Source organism: Podarcis tiliguerta (assembly GCF_965153285.1).
Source record: "Podarcis tiliguerta genome assembly, chromosome: 4".
Lineage (NCBI taxonomy): Eukaryota > Metazoa > Chordata > Lepidosauria > Squamata > Lacertidae > Podarcis > Podarcis tiliguerta.
In genome coordinates this window covers 71,905,589-71,923,928 of record NC_139537.1, presented here as the reverse complement: position 1 = coordinate 71,923,928, position 18,340 = coordinate 71,905,589, and the positions used below count along the sequence as shown (strand labels likewise).

General features: G+C 41.8%; 1 protein-coding gene and 1 long non-coding RNA gene across 9 annotated transcripts in view; both read left to right on the top strand.

Annotated features, from left to right (window-relative positions):
* Positions 1-18,213, top strand: part of AFF3 (ALF transcription elongation factor 3) — a 228,518-nt gene extending 210,305 nt beyond the window's left edge. For all 8 annotated transcript variants that reach the window (XM_083437609.1, XM_083437607.1, XM_083437608.1 and 5 more), the window contains 8 exons: positions 521-648; positions 3,794-3,857; positions 5,749-5,885; positions 6,807-6,878; positions 13,507-13,600; positions 14,017-14,066; positions 15,077-15,291; positions 16,531-18,213. In XM_083437609.1, the coding sequence (XP_083293735.1) occupies positions 521-648; positions 3,794-3,857; positions 5,749-5,885; positions 6,807-6,878; positions 13,507-13,600; positions 14,017-14,066; positions 15,077-15,291; positions 16,531-16,652 (882 nt within the window). In that variant the 3' untranslated portion in view covers positions 16,653-18,213. The remainder of the gene's footprint in view (positions 1-520; positions 649-3,793; positions 3,858-5,748; positions 5,886-6,806; positions 6,879-13,506; positions 13,601-14,016; positions 14,067-15,076; positions 15,292-16,530) is intronic.
* LOC310676395 lies at positions 1,990-3,733 on the top strand. The gene is made up of 2 exons (XR_014510531.1): positions 1,990-3,418; positions 3,556-3,733. It is a non-coding gene; the product is annotated as an uncharacterized lncRNA (long non-coding RNA).
* Positions 18,214-18,340: the final 127 nt, after the last annotated feature.

Below are 18,340 nucleotides of genomic sequence, written 5' to 3'. Positions count from 1 at the left end.
ATCCTTGTTGTTGTTTAGCCATTTGGGGTGTTTTGACTTGAAATGAAAAGCCGATGTATAAATCTGTAAAATAAGCACACATTTGAATAGCAAGATTAGCAGCAATGTTGTGTGCATAATTATGCATGTGCAGCCCAAGCCTATGCACAAGAGGATGAAGGCATACAAGGTTGCTCTCCATTTTCCAGTTCAGCAGCTTCCCCTTGAATCATCCAAGCCACTTCTTAATCAAGGAGCAGTTAAAAATCGCTCTTCTTCATTCAGTGAAACAAACATTCCTATGTGTTTTCATATTAGACTGCAGTGTTTATTAACCTATGGAAAAAAACTTGCCATCTGTTAAAAAGTTGCCCCAACTAATCAGGCAGCAGATTTTTTTTAAGGTTTCATAAAAATAATTAACCTTTTTATTACAAAAAATCTGCTGCATGCTTAATTTATAGTTAAGAATATTTTAAAAGGGAAAAAAATTAGTGGATTTATAACTGATTTCTGATTGCCTCCTTTACTATTTCTTCAGAAAGCAATGTACATCAATTCAGAAAATTCTGTACTCTGTAGCAAGGCACAGTGCCAAAAGGAGCCCTGGTCACCTGTATCTATTATGCACAAAGACTGTAGAAGAACAAAGCTTATCTTTAATGATGGGTGAGTAGAGGTGGGGGGTTTCCTCTAGAGATTCATGTTTCATTCCCTCTATTTCTGATGTTCAGGCTGCGAGTGTTGCTGCTTTTGTGAAGGGAAGGTGGTAATTGCATACTTTCTCTATAATAAGAAAACTCAGTTCTCCTCCAGTTGTTTGTCTACAGCAGTTCCACTGCCACCATTCAATCTCCATTCTGAACTTTCCATTCTGAACCCTAAGCTCACCAGTAACCCAGTAACTGTGGGGTACTGGCGTGGTTCACAGCACAGCCATATACAGATACTCTGCTTAATAAAAGTATCTACACTTCTCTATTAAAAGTTTGCTCTTGCCTGTCATTACTAGCTCTCTAGCTTCATAATTTTTTTTTTGTTCATTTAATAAATGTATTGCTAATTTGATGGTTCGTAACTGAATATGTGGACTAGCACCATTGAAAAGCATTGTTTTTGATTCAACATTGGATAATACAACAGACCTGCCTATGGTGAGGAGACACCATACTTTCTTTTGTCACCAGGTGCTAAACACTTCTGTGTGAACTCATCCTAAGACTTCCATACTCAGGGCATGACCTGAATCAGCTGAGGACCAGTTTTATTGTGTTTTAATATATGCACTATAGTCTGCTGTGATGGGGGTTTGTTTTAATGAGTCTCTCTAAATAACGTCAGGATGTGCATTTCTCCATATTTATTGAAAATAAGTTTGTTTATGCTGTTTATTGAGATTTTATTAGTGTTTTTAATGAACCCTTGTAAAATTCTATTCTGCAGTGAAATATAAGATATGGCCCGTGTAAATTGACAAGAAAACACAACAGCTTTGTGAAATTAAATATGTCGGGAGAAAAGCGAGTATTTGAATGAAGCTAACAATTAAATTTTTATATTAGAATTTAAGCTGCAGTGCGCTCAGTAAATACATAGCATTGACTTCAGGATATATTTGTTTCTCTGCATACTTGTATTTTTATTTAAATAAATACTTTTGTATATCCAAAAAAAACCCCTCCCTGCTGCATGAATTTAATTCCCCTACCCATCTATCTGCATAATTTATAACAAATTGCATTTGGTACACAAGACAGTCTAAAACCAGTTATTTTAGAATAATTCAAAGTGAATACTGCTGCCATACCAACTTATATGTGTCTGACTGTCTGTAGAAGATAGCAAGTAGTAGAAATGCTTTATTCCTTGCTGTCTTGGAGCAATGTTTTAGAGGAATTGGTAGCAATACAGCTAAAAGTACTTCTTTATGGATAGGCAGTAAATTGTTTGATAATTTCAGCCTCGATTAACCTCGGATATTGTGTGGAGATTGCCCTTGTTAAAGTGAGTACAAAGTTTTAGAGCTTTTTTGTGGAGAGATCATTCAACATGTGTAGTCTGACCTGTCATTGTTCATAATACCAATTATAAATACTAATTGGAAACATTTTGAGCCAATACGTTTTTGTCCCCGGGAAGTTTTTAATTATACTACACAAGAATGAAGGGCCTCTTCTGTTTGTTTGATTTAAAACGTATTTTGCAAAGTTATGATTATTGCTGTGATTAGCTCTTTTAAGGGTTCACACTAGAAATTATTCTTAAAGCAAATAACCTATTAACAGTTATTCCTTAAAGAGGCAATGTCTGCAGTCATTTTTGGAGACTCAAAACCTCATTCTGTGGCCTGCTGATCTGGTATAATAGTTTACAGAATTGGGCTTGTTTTGCATATTAATAGCTACTATCTTCCCACTAAAGGGATATTGCAAGAAATCAAATGGGGTGCTCGCTTCCTGTTCAGTTTCTTATGAGTAGGTCCAAATCAAACAGGACTCTACTCACAGGCTTGTGTGAGCAGACCCTCCTTGAATTAAACCACAAGCACCCTTCACCACCATCTCTCTCTTTCATTATTCCAGGGACCCAGTTATTTCCCTTGAAACCCTTTGGGCAGAAAAAGGAGACAGCTGGTGGTAAAGGCACTCTGCAGCTGGTAGCCAGGTCCCCGGTGGAGTATTTTCCACCAGAGATGGCATTGGGACTACAGATTCCAGCAGTCCTGGTGGAAAAGGATAACACTGCTGTCAATTTCTGCCAGCCAGAAGGCTATCTGAGCCTTTTCTTAGACCAATGTCTTGGATTCCTGGTGCTGTAGATAGGACAAGCAGCCAACTTTTCTTCACTTGCATCTACCATAATTTCCAGCAGCCATTTCCAACACTCAAATGGACTATAAGATAGTGGCTGGGAGAGATGGGGAAGCCATGCTTGCTTGACCTCCTGGCAGGTGAGTCATTGGGAGAGCAGGGGGGGAAGGCGGCAGGGAGGTTGGCTCTGTGCAGAGACACTGGTGGAGTGGTTATGATGTTCCTGCCAGCGCATTTGCACAGTGCTGACCTCCCTGCACCTTGCCCCTCCCACTCTCCCTCCCAGTAAGCAGAACTGACCCATCTGCGGGGAGGTCAGGTAAGCACCTCTGCCTCAGCCCACCATCCTCCGCTGGTAAGATTGCTTGCCAGTTGGCAGTCTAGAGATTTGCATTGTTCCTTTCTCCTTACCATAAACAGCATAACAGTGGCTTCCTCTCCTGGTTTTTCTTGTTGTCCACCCCTTACATTCATCTTCTTTGTGCCATATTTTGAAGCCCAGGTTGTTACAGCGGGGGAGGGGGGTACTTCCCTTGTACTGTATATTTAACTATGGATCTCTTAGTTACAATCTAGAAATTCTATGGTGTCAGGAAACCACAGGTACATTTTTTACATCTTACACTGAAGTAAGGTAAGGTAAGGGTAAGGTAATAGACTTTATTTGCGTAGCCGACAGGCCATAGCATCAAAGGACAAACACCAACAGAAATACATTACAGATATAGTTACCATAAAATCTTGTAACCTATTAAAACCCTAGGAGGAATAAGAATTGAATACTTTAAAGATTTACTTACATGTTGTTTTTAGGGCTTATTCCATAGTGTCATGTTTGATACTCCAATCGAAATTTGAGAATGCATGAAATGCATTTTATCAGCATGTATTTGTTTCTTTTGAAATAAACCATTAAGGACTTTTCTTTTAAACAGATATAGCTGGAAAAAAGAATATTCAACGAATCTAGTAACTCAAATCACTTCTGCTGTGTTGCATTCTAGGCCACACAATGTGGAACACTTTATGCAAGAAGCTAAAAGGAAGAAGCATAAAGCGGATGCGATGGTAAGAACAAGTCAGTTTTTGACACGTTATTTCAGAATATCTGTGTAATGCAACTTCTTCATCAAGGAAAGTTAAGTAGTGGTGATTTAAAGAAAAAGAAAAAGATGATAACTAGCTTTATTAGTAAGGAATGTTGTGTGTGTAGCTCAGCATGCCTTAAAGAAATCTGAGATTAATTAGTTGATACATTCTTGGATAAATTAAAATTTGAGTTTTCAATTTTCGTTTAGAAAGTGTCTTATTGGCGTATCCGTGCATTTTCAAAAAACTTTTTATTTCATTTTTTATTTTTTATAGTTTTTGCTATGTAGGCAAGCCTGTCTAGACATGTAGAACGTTGGCATGTGTTTAATATGGTTTTTAATGCATGGTTAGTTTTTTTAAGTCGTCGTTTTCAACTGTTGTGATAACCTTATTGTTCTTTTCGTAAACCAGTTTGGGGGCTCCATTACAATCCAGTGGTGTGTGTGTGTGTGTGTGTGTGTATCTTGTGCAAAATAAAATAACGAATAGTTATTTTTTAGTATTATATTTATAGGATTATAGCCATTACTGTCCTTCCATTCACAAAAAGCTCTTTGATCCAGTGGAGGCTTCTGTGAACAGACGGAAGAGGGCCTTGGTTGGTTGGTTGGTTGGTTGGTAGGTTTGCATGCAAATTTCATTTTTCTCTGCAGCCCACTGGGCCCTCTTCAATCTCTTCTTGATGACTGGGGAACCCTCTGCAGCAGCATAGGAGGTAGCATGGGGTGGGAGGGTCTGTGGTCGAAAGGGAGAATTTATGAAAATCACATCCCTTCCTATTCACAGAAGCCTCTGATGGATCAAATAACCTCCTGTGATTGGAAGGACAGCAGTGGATACAACCCATTAAATATATGCACCTGTATTATGCTTAATCCTTATCCACTGTTGATCTCAGTGGACCTAGGTTCCAACAGTGGTCAGCGAGGGTAGCTTGCTGATAATGGCTTCAGAACCAAAACACATAGCATTGCCTTTTACTAGATGGTTTCCACAAAAATTATAGGTTTTAATTTAACTAGTCTGATGTTTTTATATAATGTTAAATGAAACCATTTTGTTCATAATTATCCATTGGAATAAAGCAGAGGCTTCAATTTGTTTTTTTATTTGTTTTTATTTGGAGGCTTTGTTTTGTTTTGCTATATACTGCCAATTTTACAAACACATAAATGCACACAAGTGAGATATATGTGCGCGCGCGCGCTTGTGCATATATTAGCCCTGCTTAAATTCTGTCCATTAAATTTCCTTTTTCTTCTCAGTCTTTTGTTTAGTTCTGTTTTAACTTTTATTTATTTACCTTGAAATTACGCTGCTATCTATAACATTTTCATAGTGAAGTGCATGCTTGAAAACAACAAAAGAAAACTAATTAACTAACAGCTAAGCATATAGAAGCAAAAGAGCAGCAATATCTAAAAACAGCAAAGAGTAGACGGCACCATGATTAGGAGCAAACAGTTCACAGAAGTTCTCTGAAAGAGGAAGGCCTTCAGCCACTCCAAGAAGGAGTGGAGCCATGTGAAGTCCTTTTGGAAGAAAATTCCAGAGCATCAGGGTGGCAACTGAAAATGTCCTGCTCTTTGTGGAAGCTAATATAGCTGGAAGATGGAATCTGGTGCAGGACCTTCTGAAAAGGTGTTATAGCAGAGGGGAGGCTCACTTCGGAAGAGACATTCCTTGAGATAATCATGACCCAACCCATTAAGGACAATTGCTCTCCCAGGCTTAATATTTTATTTTAAAAGCATAACTAACCCTGGTTTTAATTTCAATGTGCAGTTAAAGCCTCAACTTGTATCAGCTCTAGGATGTTTATATAATGCTCTCCATTTGTTGTGATTGCTGGGTTTCTTGTCTTCAGGTGGAGAAATTTGGCAAGGCGTTAAATTATGCTGAAGCTGCACTATCCTTTATTGAATGTGGAAATGCTATGGAACAAGGACCCATGGAATCTAAATCCCCCTACACAATGTATTCAGAAACAGTTGAACTTATTAGGTAAGATTGAGTAGGATATTCTGACCGTTGATTAGATCCTTTGCCATGGATATATCTGAATACTTCTAAATATGGACAGCAATTGTAAGTAGTGAAATAGTAATAAGGTGGCAATTCACTATAAGATCACTGAAGATTGCAGTCCTGTGCACACTTACCTAGCAGTAAACCCCACTGAATTCAATGGGGCTTCCCCTAAGTAGATACGTATAGGATAGCACTGTCAGAAAGCTTTTTAATTGCTAGGTCTAATCCTGCCTAAGTTACATTGTCCTCGGAAAGAATCACTGTACATAGTGGTTATGAAGTTTGTTCAGGCACTTTTTGATTTTTAGAGAGATTTCTTCGCTCAATGTGATTTTGTACCCTGCCAGAAAGAAGTTGCACCAAAGATGCATTAAACTGGTGCTGTAAATTTAGACTTTACTAACAGGAGACATGGTGTCCTTACACTCGTGTTTTTCTGCCTGCTTGGTGAGGGAGACAATTCAGAGAGAAGTGCAGAGTGCTGGCTACCTCTATACCAGGCATTGTTGTGCTGGACTAAAACTAGGCAGGCACACGGCCCCAGTGGCATTGAAAGGAATTGCTACTTCAAAGAGGAGGGTAGAATATATTGATGGTGGAAGAAGAAGAAGAAGAAGAAGAAGAAGAAGAAGAAGAAGAAGAAGAAGAAGAGGCATGCTAAGGCTGTAATCTGGTATAGAGGTAGCCAGCAGTAAGTCCCATTGAATTTAATGGGCCTTGCTTCTGAGAAGAATTCATAGAATTTTCTGCAATATGATACACAGAATTGTGCTGTAAATCATCAAGTGCCATAAATCAGCCCAGCTCCATTATTATTGGACACTTATTATAAACATGCTTTGCCATTAATGCATGTTGACCTTATTTACTGTCCTTGTTTTTGCTCTTTTGAAGGTACGCTGTGAGGCTAAAACCCCACTCAGGCCCTAATGCTATTCCAGAAGAAAAACAGTTAACGACATTATGGTTAGTAAATTGCTATTTATTTGAAAGACTTGCTTTATTCTGTGACTCAGTTCCTGCTTCTTCCATTTATAATCATATAAGTTATATTCAATGGTCAGGGAATTTAAAAAACAAAACAAAAAACTTTCCCTCGCTTTGAAGGCTTGACTGTGACGTCTCTCAATTTTCTAAGTGGCAATGTTAAGTGTAGTGTCATACCATCCAACTTCAACACCCCATTCTCCCCACACCCCATATTCATGTATTAAAATTCCCAGCTTGAACAAATTAGCTCCTGTATATGTCTACCCAAAAGTAAGTCCCACTGAATTCAGTGAGACTTGCTCCCAGGTACGTGTGTACAGGATTGCAGCCTAAATTTTCTTTTGACTGCAATATTATATTCTGTTAGTCTTAACACTTCTTAAACTAGCATGTGAACTGAAGTGAAAGCTAGACTAAAATAAGATACAGCCTACAGGGACACAGGTGGTGCTGTGGTCTAAACCACTGAGTGTCTTGGGCTTGCCAGTCAGAAGGTTGGCGGTTCAAATCCCTGTGATGGGGTTAGCTCCCGTTGCTCTGTCCCAGCTCCTGCCAACCTAGCAGTTCAAAAGCATGCTAGTGCAAGTAGATAAATAGGTACCACTGCTTTCTGTTTTCCGTCATGGTGTTGCGTTGCGCCAGAAGTGGTTTAGTCATGTTGACCACATGACCCAGAAAGCTGTCTGTGGACAAATGCCAGCTCTCTCAGCCTGAAAGTGAGATGAGTGCCACAACCCCATAGTTGCCTTTTACTGGACTTAACCATCCAGGGGTCCTTTACCTTACAGCTAATACTATGCATAAAATAAAATGAAAACCAAGCCCAAACCAATGCATACCTAGTTGGTAGAGGGGGGGAGGAATCAAAACCTTAAGAATTTCTCATGAGCATACCTAAGTCCTGCTCCACATACCAGCCTCTCCCATGAGGAAGTTGTTTACTGGGAAGCAAGGTTCCCCCCAAGCCTACCTAGGCCTCTAAGGAAAAGGGCAGAATGACCCTGACACCCTCACCACAAGTGGCCATTCTCCAGCGGGAAGGATTCATACAAGAGTTTCTCCAGACGATGGAGAGAAGAGTCCCACTACATGGCAGTCTTAATGGAAGCCTCTCGATATGAAAACAGTCCCCTGTATGTGATATTTCTGATCCACTAAATAGAGAGGTGTGTCTGGTTGCACATTTGTTTCTGAATAGCAGTGCCTGTTGTTGTTTAGTCGTTTAGTCGTGTCCGACTCTTCGTGACCCCATAGACCAGAGCACACCAGGCACTCCTGTCTTCCACTGCCTCCCGCAGTTTGGTCAAACTCATGTTAATAGCTTCAAGAACACTGTCCAACCATCTCATCCTCTGTCGTCCCCTTCTCCTTGTGCCCTTCAATCTTTCCCAACATCAGGGTTTTTTCCAGGGAGTCTTCTCTTCTCATGAGGTTGCCAAAGTATTGGAGCCTCAGCTTCAGGATCTGTCCTTCCAGTGAGCACTCAGGGCTGATTTCCTTAAGAATGGATAGGTTTGATCTTCTTGCAGTCCATGGGATTCTCGAGAGTCTCCTCCAGCACCATAATTCAAAAGCATCAATTCTTTAGCGATCAGCCTTCTTTATGGTCCAGCTCCCACTTCCATACATCACTACTGGGGAAACCATAGCTCATACGGTGCTTATACAACCCTCATTGCATTTTCTGGATGCTTCTGTTTATATGGGTAGGAATGTGCAGCTCCATCCAAGGCTGCTAGTTCTTACATATGTAGGTACCAGAGCCGGATCAGGGCCTATCCAGAAACAGAGACCTGCATGTGTAAGCAGTTTTGCACACTTTGCCCAGTATGGAAGCGCCTTTCGATGCACACCTTCAGCATAATGTTCCATCTGAGCCCTGTTGAACTGGATAGGACTTCATTTTTCATCTTAATAGAAATGCTCACCCACTGCTGATATACATGACGGATTGCTCTGAACTGCAGCTGGCTCAGGGCGACTGTTTTTAAAGTTCTGGTGGCTTCTCAGCCTATAATTTCAAAGTGCATTTTATCATGCTTTGGTTCATAGTTGATGTAAATTCTACTTAACATTTATACTGAAAATCAAGATCCGGACAGATATTCCGCCCTTCTGCTCTGCAGGAGTTTTTTTTTGTTTTGTTCTGTTTTTTGCTTCCCTTAGTTTATTTTAAAATAAACTTCCAGATAAAATTACGTTGAGTAATGTAGCTTTAAAGGTAACATAATTTTCCTTTGCTAGCAAGCACCTTTGGTGGAGAAAATTAATTGGTAGGAATTTTGTTTTAGAGACCTTGTGGGGGGGGGGGGGTGAGAGAGACTGGAGATTGTAAACAGTTGCATGGAGCTAGCAGCAGCACACCAGCAAGTGGGACTTAATCCAAATGCAAAAAGGGTACTGCATCTCATTAAAAAGAAAGGTCAAACAGAGGGAAAGTGGAGGGAGGGTTCTCTCTTAGCAGCACTGAATAACAACTCCTAACTCAGGGCTTGCCACATAGTGGATGAGTTGCTTTCATTTGCATATTCACTGTACCTGGGAAGGTTACAGGGTGAGAGTAATGACTTCAGGACTATAATTCTATTGTGCTGCCTGGATTCATACAAAGCAAGCTGGGCAGAATGCCATGGAACTACAGTTATACACATAACCAGGGCCACCTATTCCATCTCCTAAGCAGAGGCTACCCTCTAGTGGAGATGAAAGTCACATAGCAGTTCTTACAAGAAAAATAAAATGTGAAATGCATCCAATTCAGGGTATCTCCAGTATTTCATTGGGTGGGGGAGTTGTTCAAAAGCATACCTGAACGTTAGATTTAGTGCAGCTAAAATAGACGAGAGGGTTCTGCAAATTCATTTTTTTAAAAGACCCTGATTTTCAGGGTTTAGAAGATGACTGGGAAATGCCTTGAAAAGTGGGGGGTTAGAACCAATACTCAATAAGGACCAGATATAATCTACCCCACACGTAATCTTTGTGCAAAGTGTATCTGTGGTATTGGACTCCTCATCAGAGGAGGACCAAGCCCTGAGTCAGGCTCCTTCTGGGTGCAAGGATCCCAGATCCACTGAGGAGGCTGAGGAAGGCCTTCTACAGCCAGGGTGAGTCCAGCCGCTGAAATCAAGACCAATCAGGTCTCCAGCCGGAGGAAAAGGCAGTGTCTTAAACACCAGATGCAAACCTGGCCCATCTGGAGAAGCAGTTGGCTATAGGTAAGGGTTTTTCAGGAGGGAGTTAGGCCCTCCTCTCAAGGAGTTGTATGGAGAGAACTGAGTTGGCTGGCATCAGCTGAGGTTGGGGTGTGGTTCCACTAAGGTAAAGGGACCCCTGACCATTAGGTCCAGTCGTGGCCGACTCTGGGGTTGCGGCACTCATCTCGCTTTATTGGCCGAGGGAACCGGCGTACAGCTTCCGGGTCATGTGGCCAGCATGACTAAGCTGCTTCTAGCAAACCAGAGCAGCGCACAGAAACGCCATTTACCTTCCCGCCGGAGTGGTACCTATTTATCTACTTGCACTTTGACATGCTTTTGAACTGCTAGGTTGGCAGGAGCTGGGACCAAGCAACGGGAGCTCACCCCGTCGCGGGGATTCGAACTGCCGACCTTCTGATCAGCGGGTCCTAGGCTCTGTGGTTTAACCCACAGCGTCACCCGCGTCCCACTAGCTCCAGCTTAAAAAGCCTAGGAGAAGCCACAGCTAGTGCGCCAGCATAAGCTGATGTTAGGTGTTCCATGGTACTGAAACCAGTTAGGCCTGTTGAAATAGATCTAATAAATATTCCAGTCTCTGAATCTGATCCTTGAGGAGGAGTGTGAACAGGCCAAAACAGTCCAATACCAGCAAATGGTAAAATTTGCTAGAGCCAATCAGAAGGATTGTCTAAATAGAGCAAATACGGAGCAAATAACATAAATGAATCACGAGCTACTGGCTTTTAGAGCAGAATTTACAGACCTAGACTTCTAGATCTAGACCTCTCCACCACAAGCAAAGGTTCCAAAGCTTCACTGCAAACTGTCTTTAAACACATTACAAAAATGTTGTAAATGTAAATCAACACACCGCTCTTCAACAACTAGCAATGCAGTTCAGTTTTCTTACTTGTCAGTACAGTGGTGCCCCGCAAGACGAATGCCTCGCAAGACGGAAAACCCGCTAGACGAAAGGGTTTTCCGTTTTTCGATGCGCTTCACAGGACGAATTTCCCTATGGGCTTGCTTCGCAAGACGAAAATGTCTTGCGAGTCTTGAGATTTTTTTTCACTCCCCACCCCCTTTTTGTAAACTACTAATAGCCTTTTAGCAGCTAATCCGCTAATCCCTTAAGCCTTTAATAGCCTTTAATAGCCGCTAAACCGCTAATAGCGCTAATCCGCTAAGCCGCTAATAGGGTTGCTTCGCAAGACGAAAAAACCGCTAGACGAAGAGACTCGCAGAACGAATTAATTTCGTCTTGCGAGGCACCACTGTATATTATTGACCGCATGATTGTCACATTTTAAATGCAGATTTTTCTTCCCAAAAATGTGGGGTGCAATGACTATGCAATGAATTACGGGGCTGCCCATCTGCCTCCCCGCACAGTGGACATCAGTCCTCACACCTTGACAGACACTTCGCTCCAAGCAGTGTCGGCCTTGCACAGCCAGGCGCTGCCTGAGTCGATTGTAGCAAGAAGTGAGAGTGGGGGCGAGAGTGAACTAACGGAGATCAGGTGCCCAGCGACACCATGCCTGTGGCACCAGCAAGAGGGGCAGAGGGTGGAGCTGGGGCCAGTTGATGGTGAACAATAATAATAATAATAATAATAATAATAATAATAATAATAATAATAATATATTATTTATACCCCGCCCATCTGGCTGAGTTTCCCCAGCCACTCTGGGCGGCTTCCAATCGAGTGTTAAAAACAATACAGCTTTAAATATTAAAAACTTCCCTAAACAGGGCTGCCTTCAGATGTCTTCTAAAAGTCAGATAGTTTTTTCTTTCCTTGATATCTGATGGGAGGTGTTCCACAGGGCGGGTGCCACCACCGAGAAGGCCCTCTGTCTGGTTCCCTTTAACCTTACTTCTCGCAATGAGGGAACTGCTAGAAGGCCCTCGGCGCTGGATCTCAGTGGAGACGCTCCTTCAGGTATACAGGACCAAGGCCGTTTAGGGCTTTAAAGGTCAGCACCAACACTTTGAGTTGTGCTCGGAAACGAAGGCCCCACTGAGCGTTTAGCACCTTGGCTGCTAAGCAGGCAAGTTTCCTGGCCAGGTTTTGAACAAGGAGTTTGCTGTATTTCTGCTGCGACGATTATGCGGTGAAAGCTTTGGGGCCGATTTTAGGGCCGGAAGAAAGGGGTGCAGTGGCAATGATTATGCGGTGAATTACAGTAGCTCAGTCTCTGGGACCAGAGGGAGATTCAGGTAGTCAAGTTTCTCCTTCAATATGCTAGCAGCTTCCAGAGAGAGCCCAAGACACCCAAGGATGAATCATCAACTACTAACATAAACACCAAAAGAAATACTCCACCCCCCTTGTTGCAGCTTTAGCTGCACACGCACCTTTTTGTACTTGTTGCATTTCTCTGCAAAACAGGCATTCTACAAATACAAACCTCCACATCCCATTGTTTGTGCAATGTGCACAAACATAGCATTTTATGCACATTAAGCACATCTTTTACACTTATTCCAACTCCCTCCTAGAGAGACAGACAGTGCTTGTTCAGGGTATTCTAAGATTAATAACCTGAGAGACATATGCTACCATCTCTTGATATCCTCATTCATGTCCAGCAGCTCCTTGGTTCCTCCAAGATGTGGCAGCTGACTGGCAGCAGGAGGGAGGGACAAGTGCCAAAATAACCTGAGACATTAAGATCCCACAGATGGCAAGAGCCAGTGCCGCTAATAGGATTTACAAGCCTCAGGAACATATGTGAGTAAATCAGTTAGGACTCTGGTTTACACAGTCGTGGTGTGGCACAAAAGACCAGGAATGACATCTAAGGGGCATTTACATAAACATACTTGCAGTATTGCCTTATCTGGCTATGAACATGAATCACGGCATTTGAACAAGGGCAATTGAAAGAAGATAAACCGGGTCTCCATTTTTTTGTAAAACAGGCAACGCCTTCCATGGTGGTAGAGGGAGTAATAGGAGCTTGTGCCAGGCTCAGATAAGCCTGTAGTGTTATTAGAGAATGGGTATGAAGAGAGCTGAAGGAATTTAACAAATAGATGAAATGTGTTAGGAGGTGATAGTTTTTGCAGAGACCTGAAGATGATAGGATGGTGCAATCACTGCTTGTGAAGTGCACCCTTATTTATTTATTTTTCTGTCCAAACGTGTTTTGCAGACTTGTTTCCTATAGGGCTTCAACAACTTTCAGCTCCTGATTGCCCAGAGAAGAGAGCAGAACAAAAGAAATAAGCACACACAGCACAAGCATTGGTGGCTCTGTTGTGTTATCTCCGTCTCCTTTCCGAACTATTTTTTGTCAGCGTTAATAAATAATCCTTATCCTAGAATGTTTTCTAGCTTGGTGATTAAAACTGAAGTGATAGCTTTGAAACGTTCTCTCTCTCTCCTTTCCTTATAGTTACCGTTGCCTGGCAATTCTATATTGGAGAATGTTTCGACTCAAAAGAGACCATGCTGTAAAATATTCAAAAGCACTTATTGAGTATTTCAAGGTATTTTCTTGTCTTGGGAAAACCTTAATATATGTTGGGGGGGTGGGCATTATTGCTCCTGAATACTGGAAACAATACTGGCCACTTTTCTGAACACTTTGATTTGCGAATAAAATTTGAGGTGCATATCATAGGGAGATGTGTGGTTGCCATTGTCATGGCAGCTGCTCCCCCCCCCCCCCAATTAAGTAAATCAATAAAAATACTTAGCTAACTGAGGTTCTCCCCCTTCCCAACATGAAGTCTGCCCCCCCCCCTGCAATTCTACAATTCTATATGATTCTGTGATTGGACTTAGTTCTGAGTAACGTATAGGATTATGCTGTAAAATGTTCTTCCTTTTCCTCTGCGCTGTGTCTTGTTGGCACTCATTACAAACCCTATAGTTACTTGTAATATATTTCCCCCCTCTGCAGAATTCATCTAAAGTTGCTCAAGTACCATCTCCCTGGAGTGCCAGTGGAAAGTAAGTTCATTGCTCCACTATCCTATGCTAAGATTTCATTCAGCCATCCACGCACAGCTAAAATTTTTGAATACTAGCAACATAGGGGTGCTGTTTATAAAGAAACTGTAACAATTGCAGTGGGCTTTGATCAGATGAACGGGCTTTATTTGAAATAAAATAAAAAGTAACCTGAAAGGGTTTTGAGACTGCTTCGCTCATTGCATGGCAACAAGCCTGAATTTGCTACAAGGGGTACGTACATTCCTATTTTGATTCTCCCAAAGGCTGTATCTGGGATGCATGCATTTTTGAAAACCTACATGTCACATTCATGCTTTATATTTGTTTGCATGCAGTTTTAAGAATCCTTAACTGTGCTCCTAAATAGTAATGCATAAAATAGCCTTGCTTTGTTTCTGCGTCACTGAACCCTCCAGCCAGCATCATTATTGCTTTCTTTCTGGGTCCTCTATAAATTGTAGAGGAAGAGCTGCAAGGGCTGTTTTCTCTGCCTTGCTGGGGGTTTGCTATATTCTGAAACAACATACCCACAAATACCAGGAAGAACTTGCAACCCTTAAAAAAAGTATTGGGAAAGAATAATGAAGCTTGTTGTAAGGAAGGACAGGAGGTGGAAGTCGATAGGTCAGGGGAACACTAGCCTGGGTGAACTTGAAACCATTTACGTTTACTGGTATCCTGTGGTGGCTGGTGTCCATTGGAACTGGTAGGGCAAGAAGACAGGGAGCCCAAACAGTAATCATACCAACAACAGGCAAAGCTTGTTTGTTTTAACTCCATCCTCTTGCCTGTTGAGTTCTGCAAGTACAACATGGAGACGGAGGAGGAGGAGGAGGATGTCAGCCATTGTCACCCGCTTTTAAGTCTGAATAAGGCAGGCTGGTGGGGGCTGGCTGAGGGCACACTGAGACTAGTGGGGCCATACCATAATGGACCAGCTTCCACCGCTGGTATCTTGAGTATAGGTACACAGTTTTTAATATCCTTCAATAAACTTTGGTTTTCAGGTATACGGGAACACCCTCTCCAGTTTCACCCAGCCCATCTCCTGTGAGTTCTGTAGGGTCCCAGGGAAGCACTAGAGCCCCCTCCCCCTCCTCCATCATCAGCATTCCACAACGGATTCACCAGATGGCAGCCAATCACGTCAGCATCACCAACAGCATCTTGCACAGTTATGACTACTGGGAGATGGCTGACAATCTTGCCAAGGAAAACCAAGGTAGGTGTTTGAAAATCACTAAAATTGGCCAGGATTGTTGACAAGCCATTTTGACCTATGCTTGAGTCTAGGTGTTTTGGGTCTTTGATCTAGATCCATGAACCTGCTGATGAAGCAGGAACGGGCACCAGCTCATTCTGCCACTTATCCTGATGCTCCTTCCCACCTCTCTGACTTGCCACTGGCATCACAGAATGAGGAAGAAAGGGCCTGTTTTTCTTTCAACTAGCAGTGACCAGAGTCCCAAACCAGGCCTGATTGAAATGGATCCAAGAACGACTTGGAGTTGACTGGTCACCACTCTCTCAATCACCTTTGTCTAGAAAGGGTATGTTAACCACTGATCAGTGGATAACATTACAGTGGTACCTCTGGTTACGTACTTAATTAGTTCCGGAGGTCCGTTCTTAACCTGAAACTGTTCTTAACCTGAAACTGTTCTTAACCTGAAGCACCGCTTTAGCTAATGGGGCCTCCCGCTGCTGCCGTGCCACCGCCGCGTGATTTCTGTTCTCATCCTGAAGCAAAGTTCTTAACCCGAGGTATTATTTCTGGGTTAGCGGAGTCTGTAACCTGAAGCGTATGTAACCCGAGGTACCACTGTATATGGGTCCAAGCTTGGTTTCTTCAGGAGCGGCTGAATTATAACTTCTTTTTCAAAAGCTGGAGAGGCATTTACAAACTTATGGACCCAGAGAAGACATCCCCTTCCTGCTAGAGTGAGGGTGGAGCATTCAGGTGGTTGTCCAGACTCTACCAGTCATCTTGCCCACAGCCTTTGGCTCCAATAACTGAAAATCATTCAACAAAATTAGACCATTAGTGGACACCTGCACTAATGACACTATGCTAACTGGAGCCCACATGGTGATGGATGTGGGTGAATTGTATCTCAGAATTGTATGCTACAGCCTGTTATGAACTCCTGTTTCAGCACTTTTAATGGGGCTTAGTCACTCACAACTAACTTTAGCTGAATCAGGGCTGTTTTGCAAAGTAACCATTCTTCTTTTGCACAAAAATCAATGAACCGTTAAGAAAGAAAAGGCTGGGGGACCAACCTTATTGTTTTTATATTAAATCGTTCAGTGGTGGAAAGCTTGCAGTAAAGGCATTAGAAGCCTCAAACGAACCCTTTAACCATGAATTAAATTGTGCCTACGTTACCAAAATTTTAAAAATGCCGATCATGCAACCAGGAGTAATCAGTATTGCTTTTTCTGACGTTTTATTCCCTAGATTTCTTTAATGATTTGGATGTACTGATGGGACCTGTCACCTTGCACAGCAGTATGGAACACCTGGTACAATACACCCAACAAGGACTCCACTGGATAAAGAGCAGTGCTCAGTTGTCATAATAACTGTGGCATTCACCTGGACACTAGACTCTCCCACAGACAATTCAGTTATTCTAGACACTGTGCTACAGAAATACGCAACCACAGCATTGCTTCAAACAAATGTGAACCTTTCTTTAACATGGAACAATTTTTTTCCCAGAGTACAGAAATAGGTGTGTATGTATATTATGCAATGTTTGTCTCTTCCGATGCATTATACTTTAATAGTCTCCAAATATCACTTCTTTACAGAAGAAAACTAAACATAGGTGTGTTAGAACAAACCCTCTCACTTATATACAAACACACACGTACACACACACACACACACACACACACTCCTCCAATAGAAAACTATGGCTTGATTTATCCAGGTACAATAAACATTACATCTTATTCAGAAAAGTCTTTTCTATGTGGTATTAAGTGTGTTCATAAATCTCTGCTTAGCTTTTCTGAAAAGATGTGGTTTCGTAAACTAGGCCAAGTGCAGTTTCATAGGCAGATTTGCTCTATCATAAACTATGTTTATTCTGTGATTTACATTTTAACAGAGATGACCAATTTCTGCTGCTTGGGAGCTCTTCTCTTTGCCAGACAATAGTCTGGATACCAGTCTGCATGGAAACAGACATTCATCCCTCCCCACCAGGGCCAGCCCCTCATGAGGCAGGGTCCACCTGGCGCAGCAGATCCCCATGTTGAGCTTTCTTCTCTTCCCCCACCTTTGTTCCTGATGTAGATCTACCCTGACCCCCTTCTTCCCTTGTGGGGGGGGGGCACTGGGGGCACCATTTGGGGATCTGCCTCAAGTGCCAAAATGTCTTGAACCTGCCCTGCTCCCATGAGCCTTATGAATGGTTGGGTTCCGTATACGTTAGCATTTAGCAGTAAGGGTTTCCTGGTTACAGAACATCTGCATTCAGACACAACAGCATATACAGTAAACATACGTAATCACAATGATGCTGTATTAAAGTGTGAAACATGTTTATTACTTGGCAGTCTGAAAATGGCTTCCTTCTTTTTTTAATGAAACTGAGGATAAACTTTTTATCATACCTTGATTCAAATATTGTGGGGTCATTAGTGGCCAGATCAAGTCCACAAGCTTCTAATTGGCTACCCATGTGATTTACATAGAACAATATTCAATTCATAGAACCTGCTATGTTTTGTGGCTAAAAAAACCCAAACTAGATTACATGTAGAATGTAATATTTGGTTTTTAAATCATATTTGTTTTCAGAAAGCCATTTATACATATGCATATACTATACTAGGGAACAGTCTTTAAAACTGGTAGAGGGAGGTGGAATAATGAAATAGAATGTAAAGGTATTGGGGAAAGTATTATTTCTTTATCAACGGCGACATTTCAAAACAAATTGTAGCTGATTCCACCAATAATGCTGCAAAGCCAGTGCATAAATGTACACACACATTCTGATAAACATTCTAGCAATGTAGCATATTAGCAATTTTTTTCTAGTTCAAATTTAATTACATTCAATTCTGTTTATGTGCAAAGCTTGGTTTGCTGCCTTCTGTACTAAAAATAATCCGTTATTTTCTTCTATACCTGTGCTTTTTATTATTCCATATTTATAAATTCTCTTCAGTGCCTGCTGACCAAGAAAACAAATCTAGCAATAATCAGATTCGATTTCAGTCAGAGAAAGCCGCATCAACTGTCTTGTCCTTTT